The sequence below is a fragment of the Uncinocarpus reesii genome, genomic scaffold (genome assembly GCF_000003515.1).
Source record: "Uncinocarpus reesii 1704 scaffold_1 genomic scaffold, whole genome shotgun sequence".
NCBI classification, from domain to species: Eukaryota; Fungi; Ascomycota; class Eurotiomycetes; order Onygenales; family Onygenaceae; genus Uncinocarpus; species Uncinocarpus reesii.
In genome coordinates, this window is record NW_003052500.1 from 4,298,645 (window position 1) to 4,315,502 (window position 16,858).

Sequence of the window (16,858 nt, forward strand, 5' to 3'; positions counted from 1 at the left end):
CTTCGATCTGAGGAAGCACTCTATCTTCCGCTTTGAGGCGAGCCAGCGATTTCTCGATTAGCATATGAGTTGAGCTCTTCTCCGACGCCGTACAGAAGTCCTGGTTGGAGAGCGAATCTGCATTCTCTTCGCATCTCTTCTTCGAAAACACAAAGATACACGCGGGAAGCATGCTTTCTTTTTTGAGATGTAGCACAAGATGCACCCATATATTCCGGTCCTGCGCTGCCGTGGTACGCCCGCCCCCTCTCCCGGTTCTCGCAATGTTACCAACGCCTCGTGGACTCGGCTGGCCTCGTCCTCGCTGCTGAGCGCCTCCTCTTTGTTGACCGCTGCCTCCACGTTGAGGCCCGCCTCTTTGCGCGCCACGTTGAGGTTGTCCGCGCCCGCGATCGGCAGGCCCGCCTCGCTGGTTAGCTTTGGCTTCCGCCGCCTTTTGTGCACGAATCTTGTCACGTCCGGACAGGATGTCATCCGCCTCCTTCCAGCCTTTTTCAATGAATTTCTTGTCGGCATCCACAATTCGATGCATACTTTTGCCGGCCCAGAGGTAATGCTCTAAAGGCACGGGACGTTTGGGGGTAGAAATAACGTAAATGTCCTTTTTCTTGGTCCGGCCGACCCAGGAAGCAAACTCGTAGGTATTCGGTACCGTAGCGGATAGCAAAATCAGAGTAACGTGCTCTGGAAGCATGATAATGACCTCTTCCCACACGACTCCTCGTTCCAAGTCGTTAACGTAGTGGACCTCATCAAATATAACGAATTCCACATCTCTTATCAAGTCTGCGCCGCGATAAAGCATGCTCCTCAAGATTTCGGTCGTCATGATCAAACAACTGGCTTCGGGGTTTATCTGGACATCGCCCGTTAGAATCCCCACATCGTCGAACGTATTCCTGAAATCTCGGAATTTCTGATTGCTCAATGCTTTGATGGGAGAGGTGTAAATGGCTTTTGTCATATGCTTAGCGGCCAAGGCGATAGCATATTCCGCAACAACGGTCTTTCCCGCAGACGTATGGGCGGCCACGAAGACGGAGTCACCGTTCTCAAGGTGATAAACAGCCTCTTTCTGAAACGTATCCAGCTCGAACGGATATTCTCGAGCCATGTCCGGAACCAGGTCGTAAAAGTTCGTAATCTCCTTATTGACGTCCACCACATGGGCCCATTCTCTCCCCGCCTTCTTCGTTGACGCAGCCAGGAGATCTCCTCGAGGCTCCAAGGCCGGATATTCGACTGGAAGCAGAGAGTCAATATCCTCCTCGTCATCCGGCGTAAGACCTTCCTCAATCTCTTCTTCTCTCGACGGACCCTCAGCTTCATCGACCTCCCCAATCCCCCGATCAAGCTCACTATCATCCCGCTGCAACGCATCTTGCACAGCACTCGCATCCCTCTCAGCCTCAACCGCCTTCTCCTTCTCAAAACTCAGGCCCCTCGACAACCCTGGCGCAACCTCCAACAACCCCCCTTCCGCCCCAAACTTGATAATCCGATCCAACGACGACTTCCCCGCCGCCTCACTCACCCGCAGCTCTTCCGCCTGCACCTCAGACTCCAGCGCCGAAATCGCCTCCACCCCTTCTAAACCCCCAGGCTCAAACGGATAAAACCCCGCCGCACCCCTCACAAACTCCGCCCGCCCCGCCGGCCGTCTGCGGAGCGACGTCGAGTTCTTCGCCGTCGCGCTACCCGCGGGGACGGTCACCTCGCGATAGCTCGTCACTCTCCCCTCCAGACCCTCGCGAGTGAACCTGACTACCGTGCGCGTCTGCGTGGGCGCCAGCTCAAACAAGTCCGTGTAGTCGACCGGTGTGTCCCAGCGCTGCTGGAGCCGGTTGAGCCATTCCGCGCTGAATCTTGGCGATGGGGTCAGGAACTCCGCTTCGAGCTCGCGCTTGAGTTCTTCGGCGGATTGCACGGGGCGTGTGCGTCGGTTGGCTTGGGTGTGGCTGCTGGTCATCCAGGCGTCGAGGTCGCCGGCTTCTGCATCCAGGGTTTGGGCGTGGAGGCGCACCTGGTGCAGGGCGGCCACGAGGTCGTTGGCCATCTTTTTTGGGCTATTGTTTTTTCCACCTGGTTTTGTTTCCGGTGGTATATTGCTTCATTATCTATGTATTCATAAGGGCTATTCAGGATGGGTCGTCCTCGTTAGGATGCTCCGTCGTCGTGCATTGGAAAGTCTCTTGAAAGATGACGTTGAAAAGGATCAGGCAAGCTAAAAGCAGCAACCCAAATTGGCTGATCACACAAACAAGCATCAAAGAAACAATCTCAATTGATATCTATACGACGCAACAACAGAGCTGGGTGAATCAAATTTGAGATCTATAAGGAGTTTGGTCGTCAAAAACTCATGGGTATATTCATTTGCACTTGATAAAACTACCTAGCCAATCCATTAAAGCCTGCCGTCTGCCATGCCTTGCCAGAACCCCTGTTGTGATCATATATAACTAGCTGTTTGGTTCGTAAAATCGTTTGCCGTTAAAAGGAGGCCCAAACACCTTCATACCCATGATCCAAAAGATGCCATGATCGTAAAATAATGAATGCGCGAAAAATTCCTGAAGCCTATATTTTTGCCAGCCCATACTCCATAAAAACATAAAAAGTCCCAGAAAGCCGAAAATCAGAATGCTCCATCGTAACCCTCTTAGTCCTGAATCCCCGACTTGTATTTAGTTAGCGAGGAAATCACCGGCATGAGATCCCGGGAAAGGTCTTCCGATCCTGGATATTGATCTTGTATTCAAAGATACCTTCTTCGGTGCCGATATACCTGGACGACCCCAGTCAGACACCCATGATTGAGTTTCTCTAGTAATAGATTCACTTACAGCGTCCTGCCATCTTCACCCCATCCGACTCCCGCCGTCCCAACGCCAATTTGCTCTCGATTCGCCCGATCTGCGAAATCACCCCGCAGACTCCTAAACCGAGGATTATTGCGAAGCTGGTCAAATTCCATAAGCCGGCGGTACTGCTGCTCCCATTGATTAAGCCGCTGGCTTTCCTCGATGGCAGCGCGTCGCTGGTATCTCAGCCGCTCAGTTGCTACGTTGGTACGTAACTCAGAATCTTGAACACCGCGCGAATCTTGAGCTTCAGCCGTGGAAATGGGTAGTCTCTCGGAGCGACGCGGTATAGACCTAGCTCGTAGGCCACTTCTCCGTTGCCCACTGCCGTTTGCGGTAGAGTTCCCCAACTGTCGGTCGAAGAGCACGCGAGCCCGGGGTGCGGTGATTTCGGAAGTGCCCTCAGGCGCATTAGAGCTGGATCCGGCTTGTCCGTTGATATGGATAGTGGTGGTCGTGGGTACGTTGGTCGGCGTTGTTTCAAAGGGGGAATCTGAGAGTGGTAAGCGTGAAGGAGATGCAGTCCATCTCAGTGTGATGGTTGGGTGAGGTATCAAAGCTGAATTCGAGGAAGTTGATTGGCCTGACGCCGAATTTTCTTGGGATAAGACAACAGAACTACGTCGGCGCGGTTCATTTGTACGCGTGCGTTCTAAATTGCGGTCCCGGGGAGGCTCATGCCTCGAATGAAAATGATCTGGTGGTGAGGTTGAAAGCGGTGAATGGCGGCTACCGCGAGGAGGAGAGGCGTGGGGTATAGCCATGGGACTAACATATGAACCTCGCGGATAGCCTTCTTCAATCGACGACGCCCATCGGGCAGCATTCAAGAAATCGATGATTTGACGTTCCCTCGCGGTCAGATCTCGAGCTAATTCCTCGCGCATTGTTTGCGAGTCCTGGTGGCCGTCGTGTATTCTCCCCTGAGAGAGGCGCCCGGGATCTCTCGAGTCTTCTGGAGATCTGTCAGGTTCCCTTGAAGGGTCATTGTCGCTTTCCGACCCTGAACCTTCGCCATCGTCAATTTTGTCTAAGTTCTGAGTCCGTACGAGCTCGATTCCCTTTTCTTCCATGTTCAAATCGATGATCTGTCGACGGGAGAATGCCTGACGAATGTCTGCAACTCCCACTCGGCCATGATCTTCAACCCAGACGAGAAGGTCCCACGGCCTGGGCGAAAATGTCATACAACGCACTGCGCCGCCGTCAAAGAAAGACCGCGACGACCTAAAGACACAAAGAATCTCCTCGCCAGCTTTATGACTTTCAGAATCAGAATCCAAGATGCTATTCACATCAAAGACGGTAATGACACCACCCTGTGACCCAACTGCACAGAGGCTGCTACTTGGCGAAAAGGCAATAGTGAAGCAACACTGATCATCATAATGGGGGTCAGAGTCAAGTACAAATTCTTTGATCAGGGTCCACTTCCATTCATAAAACCACTTCTCTAGACCCGGGGCAGGAACGGAGTCGCCGCGTAACGGTAGGGCGCGATAGAACCAGACTTGGTTTGCGTCCCCGACAGCCGCGAGGACCTTTGAATCGGGGGACATAAGGGCGTAGTTCATACAGATTGGATGGCGAATGGTGTCAAGCATTTCCTGCCGCGAGAGAGAGAAGATGCGGATAGACTTGTCATTGTTGCTATCCCGTTCTGCATTAGCATATATGCCGGATTGCGTCAGCGGAGGTGATTGGGTGTACCTGAGAACTGCAATATCTTCATGGGCGAAGAGGTCATCCTGCGCTGGGAGTCGATGGAGGGTCATGGAATTGACAATACTACCGCCAAACTCCTGAATAATTACCTCTACCACTAGTGTTAGCGATTGTGATCAGCCACCAGCTCTGCGAAAGCGAACTTACCGGGCGCACGCGGGGGCAGATTCCGGAGGGCAGGATCAAAGTCAAGAGGAAGTGGAGAATCGATTCCACTTCCAAGCGCACTCGCTCTGGTTCTGGGAGAGGAAATGCCGCTGGAATCGCCCAATTTGATGAACGCGCAGTCGCCGTTCTCACTGCCGCCCACTCCAATCCAGCCCAACGCAGCAGTCAAGCATTTTGGCTCGAAGGGGACGACGGTTACGATTTCACGTTTGCGAGAGGAAATATGGATGGTATAAATGATCCTGCCCACGGCAACGTAGATCTTATCTGGATCGGCGGTGCTGATGTAGTGGCGGAGCTGGTGGTGTCTGTATCCTCTTGTCAGCGAACCGAAGGGCGACGATGGCAGATTCGATCCGGGGGTGGGCTGCTGCTCACGAGTTTGGGATCTTGAACGGGAAGAACCGGCGATGGGAGGGGAGGATCAGAGAATCGGTGGGCTGATAACTAAGTAGCCAAAAGAGAGTGAGCAGACTGCATGGCGGTAGTGATGGGTGGCAGGGTTGTGCAACTGACAGTAATGCAGCGTCGAGCGTCATAGTCTCTCTGGGCGGGCACGAGAGCTATTACATGGATGGTGGACAAGGCACAAGACAGCGATGTGTAGATGGAGCGTGTTAAAAGGCAACTGAGCTGGACGGTGGCAGCGCAACTTCGGTCCTCACTGTAGCAAAGCAGCGCTGACATCAAGACGATCCAACGACCTCAGCGTTTTCGATGACGGCAGATGGCGAGCAGCAAGCAGGAAACTCAATCCTTCAGCGGAGAAGATTGGGGCGAGGAACGAACTAACTAGCGAACTTACGCTGTCACGAACGAATAGCGGTAACCGTCGGGCTGGCTCACGTTGTCTCGAAGACAACGGAGCACGGCTAACCAACGACTGGACGCGGCCGGCATCAAATTGCATGTGCGACAAAGCCACGAAAGGTCCATTTCTCTTGATCTTCTTTCTCACCTTTGCGCCCCCGACCTGCTTCTCTCGGGCTCAGGGGTTCAGCTCGCCCGTCCAAAGCTTCAGCACCCGGTCAATACAGCCCAAGCTCCCATGTGTAATTTCGATTCCACCAAGCTGTGGCTGACTCATCCTACATAGCAGCTCTGGTCCGTCAACACTCAACAGTAGACAGGGTAAACACGACGAGATCACTTGCTGGTGCTGACTGGGACATGCTCACTTCTCTCCAGATGTGCAGTCCTCAACCCAAAAAGCACTCCCGGTCCTCCATATCTCGCCCTCAAAATGCCTGGATGCACCAGTGTCACGTGACCCGGATTCGATGAAATTCGATTTCCATCCATAACCGCGCTAGTCCCAGAGCGGCCTGGCGCCCTGTTTTATCTTCTGAACCGCAAAATTTCTTCGCCAGAAATCCTTTTTTCCTTCTTCATCAGCAACATCCAGCTTTCCTCCCTTCCCATCCTTTAGACTATATCTCCTCCTTTCTTCTGCTGTATTTCTAGTTTAATTCAGTCTTTGTATTTCGCTTGGAATATCCAAAAGTTCATAATGCTCTCTTCTCGATTGTCTCGCGCGGTACGTTCTGTCTCTTGCTCTTTGAATGGCTCCCGACTGACTGCAGAACAGCTCCCTCGCGCTACCTCATCGTTCGCCCGCTCTAATGCTTTCAAGATTCCCTCCACGGCTTTCAGAAGATGGGAATCCACGGAGAGCTCCGAAAAGGTCAAGGGCGCGGTCATCGGTATTGATCTTGGTATGCATCCCTTCTCCGTCTTGGTTGCTTGCCAGACCACAGAGCTCCGATTGGACTCGGCCAAGCAATGCTAACCTTGCTGATAGGCACAACCAACTCTGCCGTTGCTATAATGGAAGGCAAAACCCCAAAAATCATTGAAAACTCCGAAGGTAAGCAGATTTTTTACTGCCAAGCATATAGCTTGATGCTGACGGCAATCAGGTCAACGAACTACCCCATCTGTTGTTGCGTTCACAAAGGAAGGCGAGAGACTTGTCGGTATTGCTGCCAAGCGACAGGCTGTTGTCAACCCAGAGAACACCCTTTTTGCCACGAAACGTCTCATCGGACGAAAATTCTCTGATGCGGAGTGCCAGCGCGACTTGAACGAAGTCCCTTACAAGATTGTCCAACACACTAATGGTGACGCTTGGGTTGAGGCTCATGGCCAGAAATATTCTCCCTCTCAAATTGGTGGATTTGTCCTTCAGAAGATGAAGGAGACCGCCGAGGCCTACCTGAACAAGCCCGTGAAGAACGGTGTTGTCACCGTCCCCGCCTATTTCAATGACTCTCAGCGCCAGGCTACCAAGGATGCTGGTCAGATTGCCGGTCTCAACGTTCTTCGTGTCGTTAACGAACCCACTGCCGCTGCCCTCGCCTACGGTCTTGAGAAAGAGCAAGACCGTGTGGTCGCTGTCTATGATCTTGGTGGTGGTACCTTTGATATCTCCATTCTTGAAATTCAAAAGGGTGTCTTCGAGGTGAAATCTACCAACGGTGATACCCATCTTGGTGGTGAGGACTTCGATATCACTCTCGTCCGCAACATCGTTCAACAATTCAAAAAGGATAGCGGTCTTGACCTCTCGGGAGACCGGATGGCCATCCAGCGCATTCGTGAAGCTGCTGAGAAGGCCAAGATCGAACTCTCCTCCGCTCTGCAGACCGATATCAACCTTCCTTTCATTACTGCCGATGCCTCTGGCGCCAAGCATATCAACACGAAGATGACTCGCGCCCAATTGGAGTCTCTCGTTGATCCTTTGATCTCAAGGACTGTCGAGCCTGTGCGCAAAGCATTGAAGGATGCTAACCTCCAGGCCAAGGACATCCAAGAAGTCATTTTGGTCGGTGGTATGACCCGTATGCCCAAGGTCACCGAGTCCGTCAAGAGCATCTTTGGTCGTGACCCCGCCAAGTCCGTCAACCCAGATGAAGCTGTTGCCATTGGTGCTGCCATCCAGGGTGCTGTCCTTGCTGGTGAAGTTACTGACGTCTTGCTTCTCGATGTTACTCCCCTCTCCCTCGGTATCGAGACCCTTGGTGGTGTCTTCACCCGATTGATCAACCGCAACACCACCATTCCCACCAAGAAGTCTCAGACATTCTCTACTGCCGCAGACTTCCAGACTGCTGTCGAGATCAAGGTTTACCAGGGTGAGCGTGAACTTGTCAAGGACAACAAGCTGCTTGGAAACTTCCAGCTTGTTGGCATCCCTCCCGCGCACCGTGGCGTTCCTCAAATCGAAGTCACCTTTGATATCGATGCCGATTCCATCGTCCACGTCCACGCCAAGGACAAGTCTACGAACAAGGACCAGTCTATCACCATTGCTTCTGGCTCCGGTCTCTCCGACTCGGAGATCCAGAACATGGTTGAAGATGCCGAGAAATTCCGTGCCCAGGATAGTGAGCGCAAGGCTGCCATCGAAGCTGCCAACCGTGCCGACAGTGTTCTGAACGACACTGAGAAGGCTCTTAAGGAATTCGAGGACCGCCTTGACAAGACGGAAGCCGACCAGATCAAGGAGAGAATCGCCACTCTCCGTGAATTCGTTGCCAAGAGCCAGTCTGGCGAAGGCACTGCCACCGCTGAAGAACTCAAACAGAAGGTCGATGAGCTCCAAACCGCCAGCTTGACCCTCTTCGACAAGATGCACAAGGCTCGTCAGGAGGAGACCAACCAACAGCAACAATCCCAGGCTGGCGAATCCTCTGGCGAAGAGAAGAAGCCATGAACGTCTAAATCGGTATAAATGAGCTGACAAAGTATCACGTTTACCGGACTCGATTGTTCAAATCTTTGATCATGTCGTGGATGTCTTCATTCATCTTCTTCTCCTTGTCTTTCACATCTAGCCTTTTTATTTCCTCTTCTTTCTTATACCTGTAAACATACAAGCTTTGTTTCCATGTTTTTCCCGCTATGTACGGATATACATCTATGGGGTGCTGGAGTTCATTTTTGGGGGAGTTAAATTTGAGCCGCTTTCTCTCGTGCAAAACGATCTTTAATGCATGGGTTTAGGAAAGGATGGGAGTTCAAGGGCATTTCTTGATGGGCAAAAGAGGTTCAGGCTGGCCCGGTCAAAAGAAAACGGATTGATACTCGATACTCCCGCATTTAATTTGTCCGCTCACTCTTCTACCTCTGCTTCGAGAATCCTGTTTTCGGAGCGGGTTTGAGGTTGTCTGTGGCATTTAGGAATTCTCCTCTCTTGATGTACATTTATGAAAGCTGTGTTGATGAAATCATTATTACATATTTTCAACATTTTAAATCCCTCTCCACCGCCTTTCTTTCAGCTTGCCAGAATCCAAAAGATCTAGTGATGCAATCAATCATTCACGTTGAACATGATGATCAGGTCGGAATAATTATCTACTTGACTCTATATTCATGCATTTCCCATATCTGTACCTAGTCCCTCAGCACAAGTACGTGCACAACATATCCCGACCCCGTTCTCAACCCCTGACCCAAAACCTCATCTTTAACCCTCCACACCGCAAACTCCGCCAAAGACTCTCGCAACCAACCCTCAAACACCTCATGCGCCCGCAGCTGCTGCGCAACGATGCACAGAGTCGGCCTCATACCCGTTTCAGACGCAGCCATATACGCCGCAAGCGACGGCCGTTGCCTGGCGATATCCGCACACGTCTGCACGAACGGGGCAATGAGCGCATCGTTGTAAACGCAGTCGCACGCCAGAAGCACATCGAACCCATCTTCCACAGTGCTGATGGGCCCAGATAGCGCGTCAGTCTCCCAGTCCAGAGGGACGAATCTGATTTTCCTCTCCGCTCCGGCTGGGCTCTGGCTCGATTCGGCGGAGCGCGCATGGTGCCTAGAGCGCGAGCGGGACTGAGATGGGGTCTCTGCGGCGGGTTTGCGTCGGGATTTCTGCTGGCGGTGGCGGGTGGTGCGGTCCTTGTGGTGGATGGCGTGTTGGTTTTGCTCGATGTTCTCGTGGAATAGCTTCCGGACGTATTCTTGGTCAGTGGCGATGTATTGGCCTATTGATGGGGCGAGTGAAAGGGCGAGGACGCCCGCGACGCCGCAGCCCAGCTCTATGGCTGTGGAGTGCTGATGGAGAAGAGATGATTCCCATAGGATATTGGTCCCGGAGCAAAGCCATTGTGCAAACAGGGGAGTGATTTTCCAGAGGACTGTCTCGGGTCTCCCCGCGGAACGTAATCAGCCAGTCTGCGAATAGCACAGAAGAAAAAAATCAAATCCGAAGATTGATCAATCTTAAGGAAGCAATCAACACACCTGCCCCTGTAGTCCCGCCCGCTCGCTTGGAGGAGAGCACTGCCGGGGATTGATGGACGGTAAGCTCCCGGCCATGCACCGATATCTCGACGGTTTGTGACTGGGAGTCCAAGAAGCCAAGATTCTGTGAAGGGATCTCCTGCGAGAAGAGAAGGAAGGCTTCTATTTGGATTTGTTACAATGATTATCCACTGCAAGGTCTAGCGGTCTACTTCCCTTCCTCCGCATCATCTACCTCATGACCAACTGCAGCGAGAAAGTGGGAGAACTGCATGGTTGGCTGTCAAGGATGCAAAATAACCTTGTTTGCAAACCGCATTCTAAATTTCGAAGCTGTGTCCACTGTCCAGAGCTAATCGTTTCATGTAACTATGGCATCACATAACAATGCAGCAGAAAAAAAAAAATAATACCAAGCCTTAGATTTGAGTTCAGCAGCACAGTTAGTTATCAGCAAAGCATACTCCGTATTACTCCAGATATGTGTGTACATCCGAGCAGATTTGTAAGAATGAAACTTATAAAATGCTCGTTCCCCCATATTAGTTGTTCAACCCAGGGCAATTTATCTACATCAAGCTTCCGCAGTATTTGCTGTTCTGAGTTACATGGGGCAGACACACCGTGTGGCTGCTTCAGCACTGCATTGGCGGCCCGGATACGAGATCGCCATCCACGGGTCACTCGATCGCCCGCCGAGCTTCCATTAAACCGACAAAGAGGGATCTCAATGCCCAAAGAGCATTTCACGTGGCTGAATTATGCTGATCATCTTTGCTTAAAAAGAGCAATGCAAGACTCCGATAGGGCCTGCGAGTTTTCGACAGGAGACGATGACCCCGGTTGAGTAAATTAAGAGCCAGGGAGGTCGAAAACCTCCGATTTCCCCCAGGCATGAAGGCTCATATAAAAAGGCCATGAAGAAGCACTCCAAACAGGTTGATCATAGTGAGCAGGCAGGGTGTTGAAGGAGCATTTCCGTTCCCCTTTCCCTCCGTATAACCTCTCTTTTGCAAGGCAGAGGCAATTCCTAATCAGCTACCATGAAGCTGAACACCCTACCTTTGTTCTTCCTGGGCTTCTTCTCTCCTCCCGCCCTCTCGGCGCCGGTTGAGTCAGGCACCACGGCGGCTTCGCTCTCCACACGAGCAGACGCATGTACCGTAGCGTTGACAGACCAATACATGTTCAAAGACCCCATCACGACCTTCCAAAGCCACCGCAACGCCAAACAGCCATCCTGCTTCGACTGGAGCTCCGACAATTGCACCAGCTCACCCGATAAGCCGGTGGGATTCAACTTTATCCCCTCATGTCAGCGCCATGACTTCGGCTACCGCAACACGAAGAAGCAGGGCCGCTTCAACGAGACGATCAGGAAGCGGATCGACGACATGTTCAAGAGTGACCTGTACAAGGAGTGCAGCCAATATTCAGGCTGGGAGAGCTGGAAAGGCGTGAAATGCAGGGAGATCGCGAACGTGTATTACGAAGCTGTGCGACGGTGCGGCGACGGGAACTGCTTGGATAAATAGCAAGGAAGCCTGGACTAAGCGATTGGATATGAATTTCTCTTCATAATGAACGTTGCGATATAACAGAGTACGGAGCAATTGGATGTTTGCTCCTTCAACTGTGTTTGTTTTGCAGCCAAACAAAGAACAGACGTGATTATGTAATTTGTCTCAACCAATGATATCTCTAGCTGCCCAGCCGCCCAGCTCAGCCAATGATAGGCCTGGGATGGCCGCTGACTCACCCAAGCTTTTGCCAAGGCCGGGCTTCTTCTTCTGGCAGCCAGACGTCGCTCTTCAGATCAAGAGATGATGGACGTGCAGCAAACCTGAGATCACTCGAGAAGCAAGCTCTCATCGATCATCTCAGCCGTCCAAATATACCCTCCAATCACCTTGAAGTTGGGCCCGGTGCCCAGGAATCTCAAACAAAACGCGTTTTCGCCCCCACGCAAAGCTTGAGAACTGCTATGTTTGATACACGCTCCCATTGGTGTGAGAGCTTTGAAGCTCGATCTGCCCAGCTCCACGGCCTCGACTGCTGAATTGTTCTAGATTCTGGAAGACGGGGATACCTATGAACAGTCCCAAAATAGAGTGGCAGGGCCCTCAAACACGGGAAGATGGGACTTTGACCCACTCTCCGCTTCAGAGCTCAGCAGTCAAGGGACACTGTGTGGATAGGAGCTCTTCCGGTCTCCCTACGCGCCGGAGCGGAGACCAGATTTCAAGCTGGCTCTACGTGCAAAGGCTGGATCTCTCCACGTCTTGTCGATTGGCGTGCCTGGATCTCAAGGAAGTTGAGCTTCGTTGCTCCCAATTGGATGCAACAGCGCATCTTCAATCAACACCCCAAACAACTACAAACAGCTCCATGGTGAGATCAGCAAAACTAACCAGTGACCACAATGCTGGACCTTTTTAGAATTCTAGAAGTTGAGCATCTGACGATATATAAACATGTGCGATGGACTGTTTTCATTCCATCTTGTTTTCTTCATCAGCAATCAAAAAGCAACTTTCCTTTTGAGTCATTTCCTTTGCCTCATTTCCTATCTCTTTTCTATATTTTTCTTCTTTTGACTTCTCCCTCTTCTTGGTTGAAAAGTTTATCATTGTGCCATTACTTATATACTTCAATTCTTGTCCGTTGACCCATTCCCTCCTATCATTTTCTTGGACTGAATTGACTCTGGAAGTCTCTTCCCGCATTTATCCTGATCCCTCATTTCAAAGGGGCTCCCTACCTTGATCGCCGTTTGACACATTAACGATCGTTACCATTTCCTCTCATTTATCCTGTGACTTCAAAATGGCCGGCTCTCAATACGGGGCGATTGGCATGACCTTCAAGGTCGTCCGTATGCTTCAGGCAGTGTGTCTCATTGCAATCATCGGCATGACCGCCAACTTCATCTCCCAGATGGTATCAAGCAGTACTAGCCCCCCTGAGGTTCTCGTCGGTACTCTCAGTGTGGTATGTGGGAACTTGACCCTTCCTGTCCAAAATGGCCATTCGACTAATTTGTCGCACTCTAGACTTGTATCGCGGTCCTATACTGCGTTATTACGTTCATTCTTTTCATCGACAACATTCTTCCATTCCTTATCAACACCGGACTAGACGGCCTTCATCTAATCGCCGTGATCGTCGTCGCCGTTACTGTCGGAAAGCCGCTATCGTATGTAAACTGCAACGTTCTCGGAAAGGTATCAGGTGATACATCGTCAGCATACAGCTTCGCAGCCGCTTTGGGCGCAAGTCTTGCCAAAGATGGCAATAAGATCAGTTACACCCACTGGATTGGCGCTTCGAAACCTAACTGCCTTGAAATGAAGGCTATTTGGGGCTTGAGTATTGCTCTCTGGTAAGCACTCAATCGCCGTCAATGTGCGGCTGAGTAACGGGGATGTTGCTAACGCTAAGTCAAGCATTTTATTCGCACTTTCAGCCACTTGTAGTGTTGTGATGTGGCGTCAGCAGAAATCGGTGCCGCCCAAGGACATTGAAGGTTAAACCGCCTCTGTACACAATCCCTTTCGACCTGACCACGGGAATCGTTTCTGAGATTAGTTGGCTTCGATAACATCCTCATGTACTGGCTTTTTTGTTGAAACAGCTTTGCGCTCCTTCGCTTTGGTGGAAACCCCTCTTCGATTTTTGGTTTGCTGATAATCCTGCCGTTTCGCGTTTGTATTGCTATTTGGAACCTCGCCTGATGGCGAGAATAATGATAATTATCAGAAGCATTTGGGAATGGAGTTATCGGGCTGCAAAATTTTTGCCACAAGACTTTTAGCAATGATAAAAAATCCCTTGGTTGGGCAACCTTCATTTCATAAAAAGTCAAAGCCGAAACGTGTTTCAACTACGCAATATCAATGAGATCAAGTGAACTAATTCGTATTCATCGGATATTAAACCTGTATATGTACTTTATACCCAACCATTCATGCATATGTATCATCAAAATATAAACAAATAACCTCCCCTCCCCCCGCAAGCGCACCAACCCGATAACCGCGGGATAGCCACAAATTCAAACGCTACCACTCCCAAGGAGTGAGTTCCCGGCCTTGGCCAATACGTAGATCGGAATCATGACACTCCAACCGAAGAGGCCTGTCCGCACGTAACTTAGAAACTCCGATCGGCCACCAACGTAGGCGGCTGTATACAACAATCTCACACCAAGGTACTCGGCCGCTAGTATATTGAGCTCTTTTGAAGGGAGATCTCTCATGTTTCCCACGATCTATATGTTCTGGTCAGAAGTCTTGTGGGGAAGTTTGACACGATAGTATGCTGGGGACTTACCATTGCAGTTGCAAAGAGTGGAAGACTTTCAAGCGCATTGAGATGGGCACCGCGCAGACGGCAAAGCTTGTTAAACGTATCTTCGGGGATTTTGCCGCGGAGAGTATTGAGATTCTCACGGGGTCTGTTGGTCAAGGTTAGTATATAGGAGAATAGGGAGAGGTGCGTGGAGGAACATACGTGAGATTCGAAGTCTTCCAGTTCGTGGCTCGCATCATTTTCACAAAATAAATGCCATGGGGTATGATGCCTAGGAAGTAGGCGCCAGCAATGGAGTGGTATGTCCAATTGTTTGTGTTTGCCGACATGATGCTAGAGGATAGACGAAGTACGTTTCGCGCAGGTTTGAACAAGCAATCAGAGTCCGAGAAGAGAGATAAGGCGCGCTGGATTCTTTTTTGGTATCCTATGAAGGGAAGAGAACGGCTTCTTGGATTGCATGGCCGGGTGTCCTACTGGAGGAAGAAGCGGGTTTATATACATGCCTGGACGCCAGCGCATTTTCGGCATTATTTTCGCCTGGTGATACTAACATCATTCCTTTTGGGGACAGTAAGGCCCGGAGACATTCTCTTTGGTGTAAAAATAAGTTCTGGTGACAGTGCGGGATTTCGTTATGTATGCTACAGCTCTAACTTGGGCATAACGTTAAACCCGAGGGAAATCGCCGACGCCAGTTGCAGCCAAGGGCCCCCGGTGCTTAGTTTATCTCTGCGTCTCGTCAACTTCTGTCGTCATGGTCGAGGAGAGCTAACGTTGTTGTCGCACTCTCTTCCCATCATTCGCTCCGAGATATCATAAGGCCCTGTCAGGGAATGCGTGCAAGACGTAGCACCGGCCTGGGGACCCTAATAGCCGCCATATCGGCCGCTATAGTTAACTCGAGGCCCTTCTCGAACGGCGCAGCAACGCTGCATGTGATTGAGATGCGGAGATTCCAGCTCTGATCCCCGAGAAGCACGTCTATTGTAGCATTTCGTATTTCTTTTCTTTTTCAATTCGACCTGCATGGGATTCTCCAGACGAGAACTCGAGGATCTGGAAACATCCGGAATCTCCAAAGACGATTCGCTCAATGCGGGATTATGTTGCCGGCCCATTGATTTGATCAGGGACTATAACGAATACGCTTGGGACTGTCCTTTGTCCGCGTGTGCGCGAATTTCACTTTATGCATGCTAGGACGGGTCAAATGGTGAATCGTGGGCCGTTGATTTCACTCTTCGGACCTTGATTATTGATCACTGGTATAAGAGTTCTTCCATATCTTTGGGATAGCAGCTAACCTGGAGCAGCTTATAGGTCCCGGTGGTAGAAAAGTGCGTGCGACGTCACTGTATGCGCATGGATCCTATGTAGTTTTCGTTGCCTCGCATGCGTTCATATTGGCTCTACAAATGACGCCTAACCCGGCTATTCAAAAGACAGAAATCGAACTGGTTTGGAGTTGACTCTTGAATTTCCTTGTTGCTCGATCGACATCTCTGCTGTTAACTAACAGACAAAATTCCTATCCCAACCATCGTGTAATCGAACATTTGAGCCCGGCCGCCAGGAACTTGCGCCATTTAAAACCAACCAGCCTTTCTTCAACCCCAAAACCCGGTGTGGTTCTGCTTGCCGTGACCAACCCACACTGATTACCCTTCTAGTTATCCAACGCCGCAGATTCATGTCGCCAGCCGCCAGCATGGCACAGGCTGGGACCCGGTTATGCTACCTTGTCGTCAACCCGGCAGTGTGTCCCAGCGGCTGAACATATCACTGAGTGTGCGAAACAACCTTGATGGATGGGGTTCATGACGGATTCTTCGAGAGTGTGTTATGCCCTACATTATTTCGTGCTACTTTGGTGAAAACGCTGGGATCAAAAAGCTTGTCGATACATTATAGTGGCTTTACGCTGGCATTGACCAATTTCCCGTCTCAACAGACTCGCTACGGTTAACTACTATGTTACCCGCTAATTCCAAGAAAGCAGAGGCAGAATGCGTTCTTTGCGGAGCGCTCAAGTCACTATGCCTGGCATGTCTCATGGGCCGACGTAACGACGTCGATGGTGCCGCCAGCTTGCCCCTATCCAACATCAGGAATGCTGATTCCGACCTGGATGCTCGGGGAGGATCCCGCCAGGTCAGTGCGTAACCGTTAACAACCCATCCTCATGCTTATTCCCTTGCTATTGGTGTGACAACCAGCTGATTCTCGGTCGTCTCTGGTGGTGCGCGAAAACACCTGAGGTAAAGAAAAGGGAAAAGTGGCGATGAAAACAGGCAGTGTGCTGGGACTTAGTTCCGTATCCAACTGAAGCCGAGTAGTCAATTGAGTTTGAACTTGCGATTATCCGCCAGAAGAACGATATTACCGGCCACATATAGGCTCGTTAAGAGCGATCATGTCCAATAATGGTTTCATAGTGGGACAGACTCAATTATTATTGTTGAATGCAGAGGCATCTAGAAGAAAACGGAGCATGGTCACGGATTGATCCGTAGATTAGGGCCAAAACA

The 16,858-nt window shown here is 50.8% G+C and overlaps 8 protein-coding genes across 8 annotated transcripts; 4 read left to right on the forward strand and 4 right to left on the reverse strand.

The window, feature by feature from the left end:
* Positions 1 to 57: 57 nt before the first annotated feature.
* Positions 58 to 2,056, reverse strand: UREG_01661 (RNA helicase; the record flags this gene model as incomplete). The annotated part of the gene is made up of 2 exons (XM_002542099.1): positions 58 to 356; positions 535 to 2,056. The coding sequence occupies 2 exons, from the start codon at positions 2,054 to 2,056 to the stop codon at positions 58 to 60; spliced, it is 1,821 nt and encodes a 606-aa protein (XP_002542145.1).
* Positions 2,057 to 2,703: 647 nt separating this feature from the next.
* UREG_01662 (uncharacterized protein) lies at positions 2,704 to 5,296 on the reverse strand (the record flags this gene model as incomplete). The annotated part of the gene is made up of 4 exons (XM_002542100.1): positions 2,704 to 2,788; positions 2,847 to 4,686; positions 4,737 to 5,065; positions 5,274 to 5,296. The coding sequence occupies 4 exons, from the start codon at positions 5,294 to 5,296 to the stop codon at positions 2,704 to 2,706; spliced, it is 2,277 nt and encodes a 758-aa protein (XP_002542146.1).
* Positions 5,297 to 6,267: 971 nt separating this feature from the next.
* UREG_01663 (chaperone DnaK) lies at positions 6,268 to 8,475 on the forward strand (the record flags this gene model as incomplete). The annotated part of the gene is made up of 4 exons (XM_002542101.1): positions 6,268 to 6,294; positions 6,346 to 6,472; positions 6,559 to 6,624; positions 6,677 to 8,475. The coding sequence occupies 4 exons, from the start codon at positions 6,268 to 6,270 to the stop codon at positions 8,473 to 8,475; spliced, it is 2,019 nt and encodes a 672-aa protein (XP_002542147.1).
* Positions 8,476 to 9,158: 683 nt separating this feature from the next.
* Positions 9,159 to 10,290, reverse strand: UREG_01664 (uncharacterized protein; the record flags this gene model as incomplete). Its single annotated transcript, XM_002542102.1, has 3 exons — positions 9,159 to 9,921; positions 10,017 to 10,055; positions 10,229 to 10,290. The coding sequence occupies 3 exons, from the start codon at positions 10,288 to 10,290 to the stop codon at positions 9,159 to 9,161; spliced, it is 864 nt and encodes a 287-aa protein (XP_002542148.1).
* Positions 10,291 to 11,059: 769 nt separating this feature from the next.
* On the forward strand, positions 11,060 to 12,075 carry UREG_01665 (uncharacterized protein; the record flags this gene model as incomplete). Its single annotated transcript, XM_002542103.1, has 2 exons — positions 11,060 to 11,520; positions 11,730 to 12,075. The coding sequence occupies 2 exons, from the start codon at positions 11,060 to 11,062 to the stop codon at positions 12,073 to 12,075; spliced, it is 807 nt and encodes a 268-aa protein (XP_002542149.1).
* Positions 12,076 to 12,842: 767 nt separating this feature from the next.
* UREG_01666 (uncharacterized protein) lies at positions 12,843 to 13,750 on the forward strand (the record flags this gene model as incomplete). The annotated part of the gene is made up of 3 exons (XM_002542104.1): positions 12,843 to 13,007; positions 13,070 to 13,398; positions 13,651 to 13,750. 3 exons carry the CDS (start codon positions 12,843 to 12,845, stop codon positions 13,748 to 13,750), a joined length of 594 nt encoding a protein of 197 aa, XP_002542150.1.
* A 320-nt stretch (positions 13,751 to 14,070) lies between these two features.
* Positions 14,071 to 14,656, reverse strand: UREG_01667 (uncharacterized protein; the record flags this gene model as incomplete). The annotated part of the gene is made up of 3 exons (XM_002542105.1): positions 14,071 to 14,286; positions 14,349 to 14,472; positions 14,529 to 14,656. 3 exons carry the CDS (start codon positions 14,654 to 14,656, stop codon positions 14,071 to 14,073), a joined length of 468 nt encoding a protein of 155 aa, XP_002542151.1.
* Positions 14,657 to 16,038: 1,382 nt separating this feature from the next.
* On the forward strand, positions 16,039 to 16,726 carry UREG_01668 (uncharacterized protein; the record flags this gene model as incomplete). The annotated part of the gene is made up of 3 exons (XM_002542106.1): positions 16,039 to 16,086; positions 16,242 to 16,481; positions 16,667 to 16,726. The coding sequence occupies 3 exons, from the start codon at positions 16,039 to 16,041 to the stop codon at positions 16,724 to 16,726; spliced, it is 348 nt and encodes a 115-aa protein (XP_002542152.1).
* Positions 16,727 to 16,858: the final 132 nt, after the last annotated feature.